This window comes from Theropithecus gelada, chromosome 9, assembly GCF_003255815.1.
Source record: "Theropithecus gelada isolate Dixy chromosome 9, Tgel_1.0, whole genome shotgun sequence".
Lineage (NCBI taxonomy): Eukaryota > Metazoa > Chordata > Mammalia > Primates > Cercopithecidae > Theropithecus > Theropithecus gelada.
In genome coordinates this window covers 798,127-817,137 of record NC_037677.1, presented here as the reverse complement: position 1 = coordinate 817,137, position 19,011 = coordinate 798,127, and the positions used below count along the sequence as shown (strand labels likewise).

Sequence of the window (19,011 nt, the reverse complement as noted above, 5' to 3'; positions counted from 1 at the left end):
CCCTCCATCCCTCCCCCTCCCCCTCCATCCCTCACCTCACCCTCCATCCCTCACCTCCCCCTCCATCCCTCACCCTCACCCTCCATCCCTCCCCCTCCCCCTCCATCCCTGGTTACCTGCTTCTCATCTATGATGCTGCCCTGGTCATTGCAGCATTAGCAGTCCCTGAGACTCAGTAGCTACTCAGTGAATATTTGTTTAACCAATGGGCAAAGGAATAGTCCTAAACCATTAGAAATAAATTTTTGAGCAGTGTGGCTACACAATGGAGAAGTGGTGTTTATTCTTTCACAGGAAATGCTTGGGGATAAAAGAAAATGTTCACCTGTAATCCCAGCATTTTTGGGAAGCCAAGGCAGGTAGATCACTTGAGGTCAGGAGTTCGAGACCAGCCTGACCAACATGGTAAAACCCTGTCTCTACCAAAAAAAAAAAAAAAAAAAAGAAAACAAAAATTAGCCCGGCATCATGGTGTATCCCTGTAATCCCAGCTACTCGGGAGGCTGAGGCAGGAGAATCACTTGAACTTGGTAGGCGCAGGCTGCAGTGAGCCAAGATTGCACCACTGCACTCCAGCCTGGACGACAGAGGGAGACACCCCCCCCAGACAAAGAAAAGAATGTTCTCAGATACCAGCTGAAATGTAGGCCTTTGCTAGAGAAATACACTTGCTGTATTTGTTCGGTAGAGATTTTGTTCCAAGATCACTGCCCTCGCTGCCTCTGCCCTTGGGGCCTGACCATTTCTTTGGGATGACAGTAGTGTCAGCTGAAAATTGTATGATGTGATGAAGCTCAACAGAGCTACAAACAGAGTGCTAACAATAGGGCCCAGAAGGAAAACCAACTGCCTAAAAGACTTTAATGGTTGACATTTGGGCTGTAACTTGAAAAATAAGCGAGATTCTCACAGAAGCAGACACTGAAGTAGAGGAGGCACATTTGAGGCCAGGGGACTCACACCCATTAGGACCCAAGTGCTCAGGCTCCAAAAGAATGCCACCCTCGACTTCCAGAGCAGCACAGTGTCTGGAGCTGAGGCACCTTTCCATTTCTTTGTATAGGACTGTCCACACTACGAACTGTGGACTTACCTGTCAACTGTGCAGTCTGGAGTGTAAAGTCTGTATTTTATTCAAGTGTAGACTCTCAACTCCCTCAGTACCTTTAAAAATGCTCGGAAAATGAGTGTGATTGCAAGGTAAGGGTGTCTTAGGATAAGGCAGGAAAGGAAATATAAGGGACTGGGCTGAAGACAGGCCGGGACTAGCGTGTCAAGGGTCTTCCTTCCGCAGGAGAAATTGGACTTTATCCTCCTGGGCAGGCAACAGGGAGCCGGTGAAGGTCGCATTGCAGGAGGATGGTGATGAGGCTTTTTAAGGAAACGTGTGTTGGCACTGTGAGTAATGGACTGTAGCAGAGACCAACTGCGATGCTAACCAGGTGAGCGGTAACAACAGGCAAAACCACTGAGCGGAGGGGGAGAAGGAAAGAGCTTTTAGGTAGGATTGACAGAATTTGTAACCGCTTGACATGGGAAATGAGGGAGATCTGACCATGGTTTGAGAAATTTATGCTAACGTTTAAAAAAATTGATCTTGTCTAAGTAGAAATGCCACGAAAATGTATTTCATGTTATAACCTCACATCTCAAGGTGAAAATGGATGTTTCTTCTCAAACACAGGTTTCAAAAAAAGAAGACCATGAGGGAACAAAAGGCCTAGTTTTGATTGTTGGAAAGGATTACACAATACGAAGAGAAAATAAGAGATGTAATTCTTTTAGTTTCAGTTTTTTTCTTTTTCTTTTTTGAGACAGGCTCTCGCTCTGTCACCCAGGTTGGAATGCAGTGGCACAATCACAGCTCACTGCAGCCTCCACCTCAAGAGATCCTCCCACCTCAGCCTCCCGAGTAGCTGGAACCACAGCCATGCACCACCATGCCTGGCTAATTTTTTATAATTTTTTTTTAAGAAATGGGACTTCGACACATTGCCCAGGCTGGTCTTAAACTCCTGGCCTTGGGCGATCTGCCCGCCTTGGCCTCCTAAATTGCTGGGATTACAGGCATAAGCCACTGAACCCATCCATTACTTTCTTTTGTAACAGATAAGACATACATGTCTGCTGGAATGTAGACATAGACAAAAAAGATAGAAGTTTAACCTACCAACTGGAAACGGTGACTCATGCCTGTAATCCCAGCACTTTCAGAGGCCAAGGCAGGCGGATCACAAGGTCAGGAGATCAAGACCATCCGTCTCTACTAAAAATACAAAAATTTAGCCGGGCGTGGTGGCACGTGGCTGTAGTCCCAGCTACTCGGGAGGCTGAGGCAGGAGAATTGCTTGAACCCAGGAGGCAGAGGTTGCAGTGAGCCGAGATTGTGCCACTGCACTCCAGCCTGGGTGACTGACAGAGGGAAGAGTCAGTCTCAAAAAAAAAAAAGTTTAACCTACCAATTTTGGGGCAGAATTCCTAGACTTATACCACATCAATGGGCCTAGCAATGTTAGGAATCAAGAGCAAGAGTAAACTCCTGTAGGTTATCCGTGGAGGTAAAGCAACCACACACCTAAGCAAGGACACTATCGCCTACTGGGCACGGCACGTTGTCCAGGTAAGCAAGTTTTCTGAAATATGTACATGCTTTTAATATTAAAGGAAATCTGTCTTATGTGGTTAAATGTTCTTTAAAAACATTGCTATGAGTATAATTATTTAACTTGCAAATTTCCTTACAGCTAGGATGCAACAAGGTTTCACAAAGAAGGCAACCAACCTTGATGTCAATAAAGTCTACCCACTATGGGAAGTCGGAGAGGCTTTCTTCCAAAATGTAGAATTGTCAGCATTTGAACACTGAGTAGGAAAAATTATAAGCACAGGCTGGGTACAGTGGCTCCCATCTGTAATCCCAGATTTTGGGGGCCCGGGACCGCACTCCAAGCTCATAGTGCAGACCTGCATAGAGCAAGACCCGTATCAAAAACCAAAATTAAAAAAGCAGTTGTAAGCACAGGTACACAGTTAACCATGAATATGGTATCCCTGAAAAGCCTTTTTAATGGGGGAACAAACCTAAAATTTGGAATAATTGATATATGTGTATGTGTAGCCAATCAGAGCAAAAACCAGGAAATCAGGCAGCAAGCTTAAGGGAAATGCAACATACTTTGTTTGGTTTCCTTTTCTTCCATAAAATTGATCGGGGTAGGTAAAGCATACTGCTATAGTTCGGAGTCGTCACCATCCTCAAGCAAATGACAGGAGTGTGAACGCCTCCCTGAGCTACCAAGAGCATCTGACTCGTTCCCACGTGGGCCCGACCCCAGCGCCTCTGGGAAACGTGGTGCTGGGGCCTTGGTCCCGGGTGTGGGTTGGTGGTTCGGGGCAGGGCCGGGGCCTGGGTCCCGGGTGCGGGGTGGGGAGTTCGGGGCAGGACTGGGACCTTGATTCCAGGTGTGGGGTGGGAGTTCGGGGAAGCGCCGGGGCCTGGGTCCCGGGTGTGGGGTGGGAGTTCGGGGCAGGGCCGGGACCTTGGTCCCGGGTGTGGGGTGGGAGTTCGGGGCAGGGCCGGGGCCTGGGTCCCGGGGGTGAGGTTCGGGGCAGAGTCCAGGTCTGGGTCCAGGGTCTGGGGATGGGCTAGGGCTGGGTCACCGTCCGTCCTGGGCGGCAGACAGGAGTCTTTAACTGGCGCACGCGGTGCGGACCACCAGAGCCCAGCCCTCCGGAAGTCAGGGCCCAACCCTCCGGAAGTCAGGGCCCGAACGGCCCCGCAGCGTCAGGCGCTCTGGCGGCGCCGGGTACGGCGGACGGGGCGGAACGCGCTGCGTGCGCGGGGCGGGGCGATGTGCGCGCACGCGCCAATCGCAAGGCCGCGAGCAGGGTGTACGCGCGGAGAGACCAAGAAGGCGGCGGGGCGGGCCGGACGTCGGGTGCGCCCAATCAGCTCGCCGCAACGCCATGACGTGAGGCTCTCCCGGGTGCTGAGCGCCAGTCCGCGGGACCGGGGGGTGAGTGCGAGAGGGCAGGGCGCGGAGCGCGGGTCCGCGCGGGGGCGGGACTTCCGCAGGGTCCCGGAAGTGGGAGCTGTGTGTTCTCATGCGAACGGGAAGGAGCGTTGGGGATCTGGAGTCCCGGGGTTGAGACATTTTCGGGCCCGAAAGGGGAAGAATCCGCCGCCGCCGCCGCCAGCCCGCGCCCGCCCTCGCCCTCTCCCCTACCTCCGGCCCGGCCCGGCCGCGCCGCCTCTCCCTGCCGTCTCTCTCCTCGCCGTCCCCGCGTGTGGCGCGGCCGCCGGGTCCCGGGGCTGAGGCGAGGAGCCCGCGGGCGGCCGGTCGGGCGGGGCGGCGGCGCTGACAGGTGAGGCACCCTGGGTCGCGGCGGGCGGTCCCTCCCGGCCCAGCTCGGACCCGCGCCGCGCCGCCTGTCACTGCGCCGCCATCTTCCCGGAGGACGCGGCCGCGGCGGGCAGGGCCGGGCCTTGGGCCGGTGCCGGGGCAGGGGAAGGCCGGGGCCGGGCTGAGCACCGGGGCTAGGGCACGGGAAGGGCCGGGGCTGAGGAGGACTGGGGCCGGGGCCGGGGCTGGGGAAAGCCGGGGCTGAGGAGGACCGGGGCCGGGGCAGGGAAAAACGGGCTGAAGAGGGCCAGGGCCAGGGCAGGGGAAGGCCGGGGACGGGGCTGAGGAGGACCCGCTGAGGCGAGGCGGGAGTCGACGGAGCTGGGTGCCCCGAAGACCGGGCCAGGGTCAGGGCTGGGTCCGGGCCAAGGCCGGCAGGGACTGGGGTCGGGCAGGGCCTGGGCGGGGCCGGGGTCGCGGGCCGCGAGCGCCCCCAGGCCCGGCGGGCGCCGGCACCCGCAGTGCGGCGCCAGCCTCGCTGCTCGCCCCTCGGTTCCGCCGGAGCCCGGTTAGGCGGCCGTGCGGGTGCGGGGCGGGACGGGTCATCAGGGCATCGCATTCCTTTAGAACCAGGAAGTTGGGATCCTGTTGCTCGGTGTGTGTTTGGAACGCTCTTGTTTTCCTCTTGATAGACTTGAGCGGAGGTAGATCTGAAGGAGTTAAAAAAATAAAGTCGGATGTGAAGATTGCCGGTGTTGGTCTTGGGGCTGGGATACACAGGCGGCAGAGGAGCCGTCGGAAAGCTGCTGCACCTGCCTCTCAGGGTGCGCTTGGGAACGTTAAGAGTCATTCCGCCTCAGTGCCGTTGTGCATCGAAACTTCATGCGAATGTCATCTTGTTTTTCCCCCTATTTTTACCTAAAACTGTCTTAAAACTTGGCTGAGATGAAACTTGAGAAAGCTGCCTGTAGAAAACTACCTCCTATCTGGCTTTCGTTTGATTCTCGAATAAGTGGGTGCCCAATAACTTGTCTTAATAGTAAATTGGAAGTTTAAAGTTTTGGATAACTGAGAAAACAGGAAGGTTTTCCTTGACAGGGCAGTGGAGTTTGTAAGTATAAACAGTATGCGTGAGGCATTTTTCTAGAGATAAGAGCAACTCCAAGGTGAACATTGAAGGAGACAGACAAGTTATTTTCCCTTTCGAAAGTTTTTTTCTCTTAGTTTCAGTTGTTTGAATATTTAAATGCACTTGAAATAGGTGCTGAGTTGTAGTTTGTGACGACCACAGTGGGGAAGAGTGGTGTCCTCTTTTTCCTTAGTGGTCAGGTGGTGTGTGCAGTGTGCAATTTCCATACTTCCCCAACCTGCCTGGCGCCCCTCATTACAGTCAGGGTAATTTACAGAAGTTGAAATGGTTGTGGCTTTTCAGTTTTTTTCTCCTTGTATTTAATATGCTGAAAGGCAGTTTTGTAATCAAACCATATAAGAAATAGCTTAATAGAGGTTTGCTAAGTGAAATGCGTTCCGAAAGGCATCAGATTAACAAGCTTATTATTTAACCATGAATTTAATTTATATACTTTACTTTGAAACTTGCATTGGTTAGAAATTTTATCCTGTATTTTGAAAAGTTAGTGTGAGTTGAGTTGAGTTATTTACATGAAACAAAGGCATGGCTTATTCATTAGAAGTTACCCTCGTGTTGCCTACATTTTCTCAACTGTAACAGGGACATGATGATAATATAATTTTCTTAGGACTGTTTTAACACAAACATGAAAATGTTGACTGTTTTTGCTATTTTTACTATTACTGATTTCCTCCCCCCCACCCCTATGGAGTCTTGCTCTGTCACCCAGGATGGAGTGCAGTGACACGATCTCAACTCACTGCAGCCTCTACTTCCTAGGTCTTCAAGTTATTCTCCTGCCTCAGCCTCCCTAATAGCTGGGACTACAGGCACGTGCCACCCCACCCGGCTAATTTTTGTATTTTTAATAGAGACAGGGTTTCACCATGTTGCCCAGGCTGGTCTCGAACTCCTGGCCTCAAGTGATCCACCTGCCTCAGCCTCTCAAAGAGTTGGGATTACAGGAGTGAGCCACTGCGCCCAGCTTATTGAATTTTTAAAATATTCTACTTTCTAGCTGTCAATTTATTAGCAGAAAGTTTTTTTTTTTTTTTTTTTATTTTTTGTTTTTTTGCTTGTTTACATGTATCTGGGCAGAGAAAACAGATTCTGAGCACAGAATGCGTATTTGGAGAAAGCAGTTCTACTGTTTTTGAGTAGGAACCAGAGAGAAAAAAAGATAACATAGGTACAGTTCTGTAGAAGAGTAGCTGAAATTAAGTGGCAGCAAATTCAGGGAGAAATGTAATTTGATTTAATGTTCGGGAAGATTGCCCTGTTTAAAAGTGAGATTTAAAGAATTTATTGAATTTAATGCAATTTCCATAAGTAAGCACAAGTTTTGACAAGTATATATTTAAGCTGTTTTTGTGAAGCAGTCTTCACATTATCTTAAAATGTAGTTCTAAAATACGTGCAGGCTGGGCGAGGTGGCTCATCATGCCTGTAATCCCAGCACTTTGGGAGGCCTACATGAGTTTAGGAGCCCAGGAGTTCACCAGCCTGGACAACAGAGAGAGACCTCATCTCTACCAAACAAAAAATTAGCCAGGCATGGTGAGTCACACCTGTAGACCCAGCTACTGGGGAAGCTGAAGTGGGAGGATCGCTTGGGCCTGGGAGGTTGAGGCTGCAGTGAGCCATGATCCTGCGACTGCACTCCATCCTGGACAACAGTGAGACCTTGTCTCCCCCCACCCCCAAAACATGCAAATTGGGACATCAAATTGTTAATGGTGTTTACAATGAACAGTGCCTTCAGGTAGCTGCAGCTACTCTACATAGATTTGCAAGTTTTTGTAGTGATAGGCTGTGGTAGATGTTACCAGCCAAGGAGTGGCTGACAAACTCCTTTCACTGTTATTTCATTGTGATGTTAAAATTCATATTTTCCATCAAAATAGTGATAACTAGGATTATAATCTGGGTTTTCCAGTTTTAGTAACGTGTTGTCTATGTTATGGTCTTTTGAGGTTGTAAAAAAGCTATATAGATATGTTACCATCAATTCCATTTGTTTTTATCCTAGTGTTAAAAGTACAAGTTTTTTTTTTTTTCTTCTTTCCTGAGGCAGAGTTTCACTCTTGTCGCCCAAGCTGGAGTGCAATGGCGCGTTCTCATTCTCGGCTCACTGCAACCTCTGTCCCTTGGGTTCAAGTGATTCTCCTGCCTCAGCCTTCCGAGTAGCTGGGATTACAGGTGCCCGCCACCACACCTGTCTAGTTTTTTTTTTGTATTTTTAGCAAAGATGGGGTTTCACCATGTTGGCCAGGCTGGTCTTGAACTCCTGACCTCAGGTGATCCGCACACTTCAACCTCCCAAAGTGCTGGGATTACAGGCGTGAGCCATGGCACCCGGCCAGAGGTACAAGTTTTAAATATGTTTTTGTCATGCATGCAGTACTCTTATAGATTCTGTCAGATTTAGGGATATTCTTTTCAGATTGATAAGTTACACAAAAATCTTGGAGTATATTCTTGTAATTTCTTATACAAAATTCTCAAAACAACCTTTTTCCAATGGGGAGAAGACATAAACGCTGAAGTCATGTTTTTGGGAAATACCTTGTTAAAAACAGACACTGCTATAAGGGTTCGCTTGCTTATGCTTTTTTGTAGAACTTTATTGATGTGAAGAGTTCTCCTTTTTCTGTAAAAGCTTATTTTAGAGTACGAAGTAAATGAGGCACTCAGAGTTAACCTCATCAGGCCTGAGTTTAGTTCAGTTTAAACTTTTTGCTCTTATGCTTGTTGATATCTTTGTAACTACTATGCTTCTGGAGTTATTTTGATTAGTAAATGAATTCCTTTTTTAGATCATGGAATTGTAAGGTAGAAAACTGCTAGGTTCTCAAAAGAAGGAGGATAAATTCCAACTTGAAAGTTCTTTCCCCTAACATTCGAATGCTTTGTTTTTCCTGTGTAAATGCCTTCCTTAGGAACAGGGAAGGTTATTAACTCAGCTGTGTTTCCTTCCCTTCTCTTTCTCACTGCCCCCCCCACCCCATACCTTAATACCTTTTGTCCCTTCAATGCCTTTATAAACTTTGTCTTCTCACGGTTTTTCTGGTGAAGCTGTCATGGCTCCGATTTCAACCATAAAGGATATGCAGTTCAGTGATGCTGCTGGTTTTACATCTTCTTTCCCATCAGCCCCATTGCCCCGGTTAGGAGACCTAGACCATGGAGTATGTTGTAATATTCAAAGTATTTCATGTTTAACACAATTTTTTTTTTTGAGACTGAATCTTGTTCTGTTGCCCAGGCTGGAGTGCACTGGCATGATCACGGCTCACTGCAAACTCTGCCTCCCTGGTTTAAGGGATTCCCCTGCCTCAGCCTCCTGAGTAGCTGGGACTACATACAGGTGCGTGCCACCATGCCTGGCTAATTTTTGTATTTTTAGTACAAATGGGGTTTCACCATGTTGGCCAGGCTAGTCTTGAACTCCTGACCTCAAGTGACCCAATTGCCATGGCCTCCCAGAGTGCTGGGATTACAGGCGTGAGCCAGTGCGCCTGGCCGTGTTTGACACAAATTTGAAAGCGTACTACTTAATTTTTAGGTTGAGTGTGATAATCATAGAGATGAGACTTGATCTTTGCTGAAAATGTCCATATGAAGTCTGATGTGCATGAATTTGCCTGATAAAATACTCTTGTATTTACACAAATCATTTTAGTCACACTGTAGCCAGAGTGTGGCATAGCCTGATGGCTGGCCTCTTCAGAAACTCTCCAGGACTGCCCTAGGCCTCGCCCTGTGTGTGCTTCCACTTCTGCGTTTTCCTTCTCTGCCCTGCCCCGCCTTTTAGTCAGGATCACACCTCCCTCTCTTACCTTGGTGTTGCAAATGTTGTAGCCATTGCTGTTGGTAGATTCTTTGCCTGAAATTGAATGTCCACCTCCTTTTAAAAAAATTTTAAAATATTTACTTAGCTCCTTAACCCATCCTTAAAAAGATATTTTAGGATTCCTCCAGGCTGCTTTGCCTTAAGTTCTGAGGTTATGCTTCTCTGTTTCTGTAGCAACGTAAGTGTACCCTTGTGTTAGTTAGCACATAATTAATGTAAGCTCCTTGTGAGTGAGATTCTCTTTTTATGCTTGTCAACTCTGCCCAGCCCAGGGCCTGGTAAACTGTGGATGTTTAATGAAATTAATTCAAGTAAAGAGATAAGAATGCTTAAAGCCATCTCCCACCTGTGTTCCAGAGAAATTGTTTGCTGATTGTATACTTGTACCTTTCTGTAAACAAATAGGAAAATCTTTACTCAAAAAGAATACATTAGAAAGGATCTTATAGAGTATAAAAGCTATATTTACAAATTTTTAACTGACTTTTCATAGCTACATACAGTACATAAAGTATTTTCAGATAGGGTGATTTAACCACATGACCTTTAAATTATACTGTTTCTCAGTCTTTAAAAATGTGCCCTCTTTCGGCTGGGCGTGCATTTTTTTTTGTTTTTTTTTTTTTTTGAGATGGAGTTTCAGTCTTGTTGCCCAGGCTGGAGTGCAATGGCACGATCTCGGCTCACTGTAACCTCTGCCTCCCAGGTTCAAGCAATTCTCATGCCTCAGCCTCCCTGGTAGCTGGGATTATAGGCATGTGCCACCACGCCCAGCTAATTTTGTATTTTTAGTAGGCGTGAGCCACCGCGCCTGGCACGGCTGGGCGCTTTGATTCATGCCTGTAATCCCAGCACTCTGGGAGGCCGAGGCAGGTGGATCACCTGAGGTTAGGAGTTCGAGACCAGCTTGGCTAACATGGTGAAACCTCGTCTCTACTAAAAATACAAAAATTAGCCAGGCGTGGTGGTGCGTGCTCGTAATCCCAGCTACTTGGGAGGCTGAGGCGGGAGAATTGCTTGAACCCAGGAGGCAGAGGTTGCAGTGACCTGAGATCACGCCACTGCACTCCAGCCTGGGCGACAGAGTGAGGCTCTGTCTCAAAAAATAAATAAATAAATAAATAAAATAAAGTAAACGCCCCCTTTTTGATAGCCATAGAATTTCTTACCTTTATTTTGCTTTAAAATAAAAACATCGCGTTAACCCAAAATAAAACAATTGCAATATTGAAAATGTATCTTTTAAACTTAGTGGAGGTTTTTCCATTTTTAATTTTCTGTTAAGTCTTGCTACAGGGCCTGGAATAAAGGAGGGCCACTGAGAGGTAAGAAAAGGGTTCATTTTCTTCCTGTGGCAAGTATTCTGACCAGTTGAGCACTAGGGATGCAAAGATGAAAGGCAACAGGATTTTTCTGTGAGGCCCGTCATCCAGCAGGAATAGGAAAGTGCATTGTTCTATGTAAAGCCGTAGAGACTGGCCTTTGGAAGTGACTGGCTCTCAGCTCCATGCTGCTTTGGATAGTCTGCTACAACAGTTACATGTGTTAGGGTGTATCCTGCCCTGCACTCTCCATGTCTCCGCTCCTTGATGTATTATTCTTCATAGTATTTATGACACTATAACATGCCATATAATTTACTTATTTTATTTATGGCCCATCTTCTCCAGTCTAATGCTCTCCCAACTGAGCTATTTCGGCTACTATGGCCCATCTTCTCGTACTTGAATGTAAACTCTTACGAGATCAAGATTTATATTTTGCTCCTCAGTATGAACCTAGGCCTTAGAACAATATCTGGTATGTAGCTTGCACTAAATAGTTGATGAGTAAATCCCAGTATCAACAACAGGGATAGATTGCCATCTCTTTTGGAGTTTGCTGTCCATTGAGACAGGTGGACAATCACATAATCCAATAGGAAAGTGCAGTGCACTAAGATCCGGCCTTGGGGGGAGGTATCAGGCGGCTTCCCTGAGGACGCGATGGTGGCACTGAGATTGGAGGGATGGTGATGGAGTGAGAGGTCAGCAGAGAGAATTACCTGTGTAGTGCCCCAGGTGGGAAGGTGCAGAGTGCTTTGAAGGAACTAGTGTGAACAAGGCTGAAGGAAGAGGACACAGCTGGGAAGCAGGTGGAGAGTTTTATTTTACAGAGCTTGGGAGGTCCCATATAGGTTGATTATTTTGCCCTTTATCCTAAGACCAGTGGGAAGCAGTTGAAGGGTTTTATATCATAGAATTGTCTTTTTTAAATGATTCTGCTTTGTAGAGAGTGGTGTGGAAGCAGGAAGTGGTCATATGGTGGGTGTTACTAGGCGGCAAGGTAGGGAACCTCTTTTTTCTTGTGTACACCTTCATACATCTTCATAGTTGAAAAGGCCAAGCCCCAGTCTAAATGAGACCAGCCAGCTTCCTTAAAATCCCTTTAATTTGTATTACATATAATCATGTATGTTTAAAAATATTTTATTTTTTTTTTTGAGACAGTTTGTGTCACCCAGGCTAGAGTCCAGTGGCATGCTCACAGCTCTCTGCAGCCTCGACCTGGGCTTGAGCGATCTTGCCGCCTCAGCCTCCCGAGTAGCTGGGACCCATGGGTGCATGTCACCACGCCTGGCTAATTAAAAAAAAATTTTTTTTTTTTTTTTTTGTAGAGGTGGCAGGTCTCGAATTCCTGGGTTCAAGCAGTCCCAGAGTGTTGGGCTTACAGATGTGAGCCATTGCACCTGGCTTAAAAATGCTTTAAAAATTGTTTAGAAAATATGTCTTAAATTTGCTAATATTTGCCAGTTGTTTAAAATATATTTGTTATTTCAGATAATTTCAAACTTATTAACATTCCTTTTTTAAGAATGTCTCTGAAAAATGAGAACATTTTGTTTTCACATTTCAGAGAGCTTTGTTTTTATTGTCAGTGCTCAAAATACAGAGATAAAAACCTAGTGATCAATTTGGTATAGATTTACAAATTGCTTCAGTGATTATTATCTGTTAACATGTTAAACATTCTCTTTTTTAAAACACCAAGTCCTTCAAAATTTTCTTTAAAGGCTTCGTGCTTTTCTGAACATTCTTTTTCTTTCTCTTTGTTGATTATATACTTGTATTTCATTGCTGAGATTATCGTCTGTGTAATTTTTGCCTTATCAGTCAGAGAATACCAGTAACCTTTGGGAGGCATGTACAGTTTTTTTTGTTTGTTTGTTTGTTTTTACTGGGTCTGTAAAGAAGGAAAGTTTAGTCCGGTTGGGGAGCAGTCTCACTTCTTCCTGAGAAGTAATACCAGGCTCTCTGTCTGTGGGAGGGGTCAGTGAATCACCTTTGCAAACGAAAAGACGCCGTAGTTGGTAGGATTCAGATCTGTGCTGGGAAACCCCAATGGATTTCCAGTTCATTGCTTTAACCATTCAGTCCTGACTTTAAAAGTAGACTTGAAGTCCCTATGGGATGTTACCTTCTAAAAATCTAGACATTTGAAAGGATGAAAGCATTGTCTCTTGTGCTTTTAGGGGGTTAAAAACATTCAAACCATTGATAGAACACTGGTTGGCATTTAGTGTTTCTTGAGTACTGTAAATACGGTAGCTTACTGTGAAAGTCTTTTTGGGTGAACTTTTGTTTGGCATGATTTTTTTTTTTTTTTTTTTTTTTTTTTTTTTTGAGGCAGTCTCTCTGTGTCGCCCAGTCTGGAGTGCAGTGGCGCAGTCTCCGCTCACTGGAAACTCTGCCTCCTGGGTTCACGCCATTCTCCTGCCTCAGCCTCCTGAGTAGCTGGGACCGCAGGTGCCTGCCACCACACCCGGCTAATTTCTTTGTATTTTTAGTAGAGATGGGGTTTTACCGTGTTAGCCAGGGTGGTCTCGATCTCCTGACCTCAAGCGATACGCCTGCCTTGGCCTCCCAAAGTGCTGGGATTACAGGTGTGAGCCACTGCGCCCGGTCTGCCTGGCATCATTTTAAGTTCTATGTTCCATATTCCTCTGTGGTTGATATTCATACCTCCAGTGATACTTGATATTTATTTATTTAAGAGATGAGGTCTCACTCTGTTGCCCAGGCTGCAGGAGTGGAGTGCAATGGCATGACCATTGCTCACTGCAGCCTCCAATTTCTGAGCTCCAGTGATTCTCCTGGCTATTTAAATAATAATTTTTTGATACATGAGGTCTTGCCATGTTACTCAGGCTGGCCTCAATCTCCTGGCCTCAAGTGATCCTCCAACCTCAGCCTCCCAAGTTGCTGGGAATGTGAGTGTGAGCCCCTGTACCTTGCTCCAGTGACAGTTGTTACCAGGCTAGATTGCTAGTCCAGATTGCCTTTCAGTGGGTCACTTGGAGCAGGGGTCGCTAACTCCCAGTCTGTGGACCCATAGCCGTCATGGCCTGTTAGGAATTGGGCTGTACAGCAGGAGGTAAGCAGCAGGGTGAGTGAGCAGCAAGCAGCAGGGTGAGTGAGCAGCAGGGTGAGTGAGCAGCAGGGTGAGTGAGCATTACTGCCTGAGCTCACCTCCTCTCAGATGAGCAGTTGACTAGATTCTCGTAGGAGCGCAAATCCTGTTGTGCACTGCACATGCAAGGGATCTAGGTTGCATGCTCCTTATGAGAATCTAATGCCTGATGATCTGAGGTGGAGCAGTTTCATCTTGAAAGCATCCTCCTCACCACCCCGCACCCCCTGACCCCTCCGCTCTGTCTGTGGAAAAATTGTCTTGCATGAAACCAGTCAGTCCCTGGTATCAAAAAAAGTTGGGTACCGCTGACTTGAAGTACTGACTATTGTGAAAATGAGTAACTGATAAATCAGCAATAGTTGCTTCTTCACACTGTCAGTGAAGACCAAAGAATGAATATGGGAAGCAGCATTACCAGTGTTGCTTTTGTGCACATGACCTTTTCAGTTTTTCACAACTTTCCCATTTTTTTCTATACACTGATGAATTGAATCTCTTCTGCTGAAATCATCATTCTTTAGGGCTCAGTAAGGAGAGTTAAACCTAAGCCTGAAAGGACTGGAAGTGGGACGTAGAACTGCCAAATAAACTGTAGAAGCATTGAGGCACTTAAAAATCTCCATGACCTGGCAAAATTCCAGTGAAGAGTAAACGTTTGCAGTGTGCCTCGGGATTCTGAGTGACCACAAGTTTTATTGTCTTTCAGGCAAGGCCACACAGACTCTTGGCATGCTATTTCCTATAAGTTCAGAATTTTGAAAGTGTGTTGGTCACTGTGGTAGTCCCCCCTCCACCACCGCCCCCTGCCAACCTTATGGGAAAGAAAGAGGTGGTAGTTTTAGTCTGTTATTGAGAATAGGTTTTTCATGAAATCACATGGAGTTACAGCTCAACATAAATCGCTAAAGATTAGATGTTTTCCCAAAATCATCATATGGCCACAAATTATATTAGATAATTATATGAGTAAGGCAAATAAATGCTGGATCATTAACTTCCAGTTTCTTTCTTTCTTTCTTTCTTTCTTTCTTTCTTTCTTTCTTTTTTTTTTGGAGCTGGAGTTTCGCTCTTGTTGCCCAGGCTGGAGTGCAGTGATGTGATCTTGGCTCACTGCAACCTCTGCCTCCTGGGTTCAAGCGATTCTCCTGTCCTGGCCTCCTGAGTAGCTGGAATTATAGGCATGTGCCCCCACACCCAGCTAGTTTTGTATTTTTTTTTTCCGGGTTTTTAGTGAATTTAATTCATGAGTGTCAAAAACCAATGGCAGAGGAAAAAATGAATAAAATTAAAATGGGGTCAGGAGAAAAGGGCCATGGGCACACACAGGAGGGGCAGTCAGTGGCCGAGTTAGGAGGTGGAGCAGTGGAATTCCTTGGGTGTCATATCTCGTCCAACCCGTAGTCCTCCTCCGGGAAGTGTCCCCCCCCCCCCCCCCCCCCCCCCGCCCCCCCCCGGGACGGCCCCCCCCCCCCCCGCCCGTCACGACTGCTGGCTTGACAAAGGCGCCATACTTGGCCTGGCATTCGAAGTAGCGTTTCCCATTCACACTGCCATCGTTTTTCCCCAGTGGCTCATCATAGCGGACACCAATCCAGTAACCAGGCTTGAAATCTGTGAGACCTACATACATGATGGTACCCCGGTGTCCCGCCGCCCACACCTCACAGCGGCTGCCCACGGGGATGGAGCTGGCCTGGGTCTTCTCTTCGGCGAGGCGCTGGGCGGCCTCGGCCTCCTGCTGAGCCCGCTCCTCCTCGTTGTAGTGGCCAAGCTTGCTGCGCTTCAGGAAGAAGCAAACCATGTCTTGCCTCTGGTCGCAGGCTTCTTGTGAGATCGTGTACTTCTCCACCCAGGACACATCCTCATACTCACCAAGGCGGGCACCGCTGTGGTCAATGAGGTGGATGCGGCGGCTGTCATCTACAGGGTAGGAGCCCAGCAGCGCATCCTCTTGATCCAGCTTGCTGTAGAACTTGTCGTCAACTCCATACAGCTCCAGTTCCATGCAGGAAGCAGGATGCCCACCAGCAACTCCAGTTTACACTTAAACTCAGCCATGGTGAGGCTGCGGCTGTACTGCTTCTCTGAGCGGAAGGTGTTGAGGGAGCTGCTGATGAAAACGGTCACCATGGGTGCTGACACCCCCGTCACCTCCATCTTGCCGTGCCCTGCCGCAGCCTGCAGTGTGGTCTCTCCGCAACTGCCACCGCCGCCAATGCTGGGCTATCCTAGTTTTGTATTTTTAGTAGAGACAGGGTTTCTCCATGTTGGTCAGGCTGGTCTCGAACTCCCGACCTCAGGTGATCCACCTGCCTTGGCCTCTCAAAGTGCTGGGATTCCAGGCGTGAGCCACCGTGCCTGACCCTTAACTTCCAGTTTTCAATTTGATGTTGGGACGTGTGGTTAGGTAAATTTATTGTAAAGCATATGTTTATGAAATGTTTAATAATAATAATAGTGAACATAACATTTAATCAGCCTTAACCCAGTTGCATGGAATATTTTCTTTTTATCAGTTCCATTGTTATCAGTCTGGAATTACAAGACTGAAGGAACCTTTAATTCTTTTTAATTCTTTTTTTTTTTTGAGACAGAGTCTCACTCTCTCCCCCAGGCTGAAGTGCAGTGGCTGTATCTGGGCTCACTGCAGTCGTCACCTCCTGGGTTAAAGTGATTCTCGTGCTTCAACCTCCAGAGTAGCCAGGACTACAGGCACGCCACCATGCCCAGCTTATTTTTATAGTTTTAGTAGAGACAGGGTTTCTCCATATTGGCCAGGCTGGTCTCCAACTCCTGGCCTCAAGTGATCTGCCTGCCTTGGCCTCCTAAAGTGCTGGGATTACAGGCCTGAGCCACTGTGCCTGGCCCGATTAATTCTTAATTCATACGTTAGGTGTGAATTAAATAGTACTTTCGAAGTAGGACGTTTATATTCTAAGACTTTGAGTTTTGTTCTATGTTATTTTGTCAACTGAGATTTTGTAACTTGTTTGTGAAAATAACTGTCAGAAAAACAGTGTAATATTGCAGTTGCAGTCTTAGGATTTTAGATCTCTACAGACTCAGAAACTGAAGCCCGTGAGGTAAAATTAATTAGAGATACAGCTGGCTAGTTGGTGACGAAAGTAGGACTGTAACGAGTCTCCTCTTTAAGTCCAGCATCCCTTTGCGCTGTAATTGCAGAGTTCACTGTGGTCGCTATTAAGGCGTACCCTGAGCTGTAGTATATCAAAAGAAATTGGTGAAAGCATTGTTATATTAGATATATATGTTAGATAATTTAAATAAGTGTTTTAACTTTTTGAGGTAGATTTTTAAAGCAGTTATTAGACTGTGCTCTTTAAAAGATTGAAATATATTTACTCCAGGAAAATTGTTTTGTCATTTTAGATAATCCATTAACCTTAATCCAAATAGGGAGGTGCTAATTGGTGTTCTAGTTAACAAGCTCCAGTTTGTATCATGTAATCAGACTGCAGCTTACAGTTCATCTTTGAGAAATAGTCTAAGACAAACTCATGTAAATTGAATGGTTTTCTTCCTAAAGCATTCAGAGAGAGTTGTTAATTTTAACGTCCACGCTGTTAACACAGGAGTCTGTGTGCAGGCTCGGATCCAACTTCAACACCTGTGTCCATACCTGTCACCTTTGTGTAGAGGAACTCACACTAGAGATAATGTGACTTGCTGTGAGCTCTCCTGGCCTTTGGTTTACTGTCCTCAGGCAACTGTGGTGTGTGTCAGGATCTTTCACACAGCTTTCTTACATTCTTAAGAAACTACTGCAAATTGCAACAACTCCCACCCTCAACAATGTATTGGACTTGTGATTCAGAGGATTGAAAGCCCCCTGCCTTTTTTTCCCCCCATTTATTCTTCAGACAGAACACTTGTTTTACTGTTTGGGAAACTGAGTCTTGGTGACAGTTTGCTTTACATCATCCAATACAGGAAGAACAGAAAATGGGATCTTTCTAGCTTCTTGCTTATAAGCCTATTGCAAGTAATACCCAACTCTTAGAAAGGGTCAGCGTTCTGTGCAGCACCTTGGATCCAAATAACATGATATATTTGGGGGCTTAAGTCACACATCATAGTTCAGCATCAGAGATACAGGCCCTGTATTTAATAGTTTAATAACTTAATTGTTTAAATATTTAATAGTTTAATAATTACTGTTAAACAGAAAGTATTAATAGTAATTTTCATCGTGGTTATCTTTGAAGCTAGAGATGTCCTACACTACAAGATCGAGAAAAGTTAACTACCTTTCTGAGCAGTAATTCAGAATCATTGGAACTGATGGCAGTTTTCAGTGGCTGATTCTTATAGTTTGCCTGAAACTTTTTTTTTTTTTTTGAGATGGTCTCACTCTGTTGCCCAGGCTGGAGTGCAGTGGCGTGATCTTGGCTTATTGCGGCCTTGACCTCCCAGTCTCAAGCGGTCCTCCCTCCTTAGCCTCCCGAGTAGCTGGGACTACAGGCACATGCCACACACCTGGCTAATTTTTGTATTTTTTTGTAGAGATGGGTTTTTGTCTTGTTGCACAGGCTGGTCTCAAACTCCTGGGCTCAAGCAATCCTCCTGCCTTGGCCTTCAAAAGCAGTGGAATTACAGGCATGTGCCATCATCCCTGGCCTGTCTGAAACTTTCTTTGTAATGTTAGTGTTGACCTAAAATGAAGAAGCTGAGTAAAGAGTTTATTTGGGCCAAGCTTGATGATTGCAACCCAGGAGCATAGACCAAGTTGCTCTGAGTATATGTATATGTATATGTATATGTGTGTGTATGTATATGTGTGTGTGTATGTATACACATTCTGATTAGCAGCAGTTACAAGTGGATTTTTATGATGGAATGATGTATGACGGTGCTGGGAAGGTTCATTCTCAGTCCTCAGTCAAGTCACTGATTTGTGTAACTGTCGTTGCTTGTTAAATCTTCTGTAGTCTTTGAATTTCATGCTTTTGGTTTTCTTAGAGGTAAAACAATAAGATACATAGTAAAAATCCTGTTACATTGGGGATTCAGTCCAAATTGTAGGAAAACAATAAAAACTCAAACACACACACACAATGGTCAAGGCTGGAATCTAATAACATGGGTACTGTAGTTTTCTTGGGAAGCATAATTTTTCCTCTCTCTAGTCCCCATTTTTACCAAAGATGTAAATCTTAGGAGGACCAGCTTACTTGCAGAATAAGTTTTAGTATTGTCCTTGGGCTGATTAT

At 46.2% G+C, this 19,011-nt stretch overlaps 2 protein-coding genes and 1 long non-coding RNA gene across 3 annotated transcripts in view; 1 reads left to right on the top strand and 2 right to left on the bottom strand.

Moving 5' to 3' along the window:
* LOC112632182 overlaps positions 1-3,264 on the bottom strand; it is a 16,303-nt gene extending 13,039 nt beyond the window's left edge. The window contains exon 1 of the long non-coding RNA XR_003121273.1: positions 3,176-3,264. This is a non-coding gene — a long non-coding RNA (uncharacterized LOC112632182). The remainder of the gene's footprint in view (positions 1-3,175) is intronic.
* Positions 3,265-3,899: 635 nt separating this feature from the next.
* Positions 3,900-19,011, top strand: part of LARP4B (La ribonucleoprotein domain family member 4B) — a 116,117-nt gene continuing 101,005 nt past the window's right edge. The window contains exon 1 of the mRNA XM_025396035.1: positions 3,900-4,016. The gene's annotated coding sequence lies outside the window, so the exon portion shown is untranslated. The remainder of the gene's footprint in view (positions 4,017-19,011) is intronic.
* Positions 15,002-15,937, bottom strand: LOC112631246 (tubulin-folding cofactor B-like). The gene is given in 3 exon segments (XM_025396036.1): positions 15,002-15,197; positions 15,251-15,799; positions 15,802-15,937. Coding segments are annotated over 3 exon segments (723 nt in total). The 3' UTR covers positions 15,002-15,159.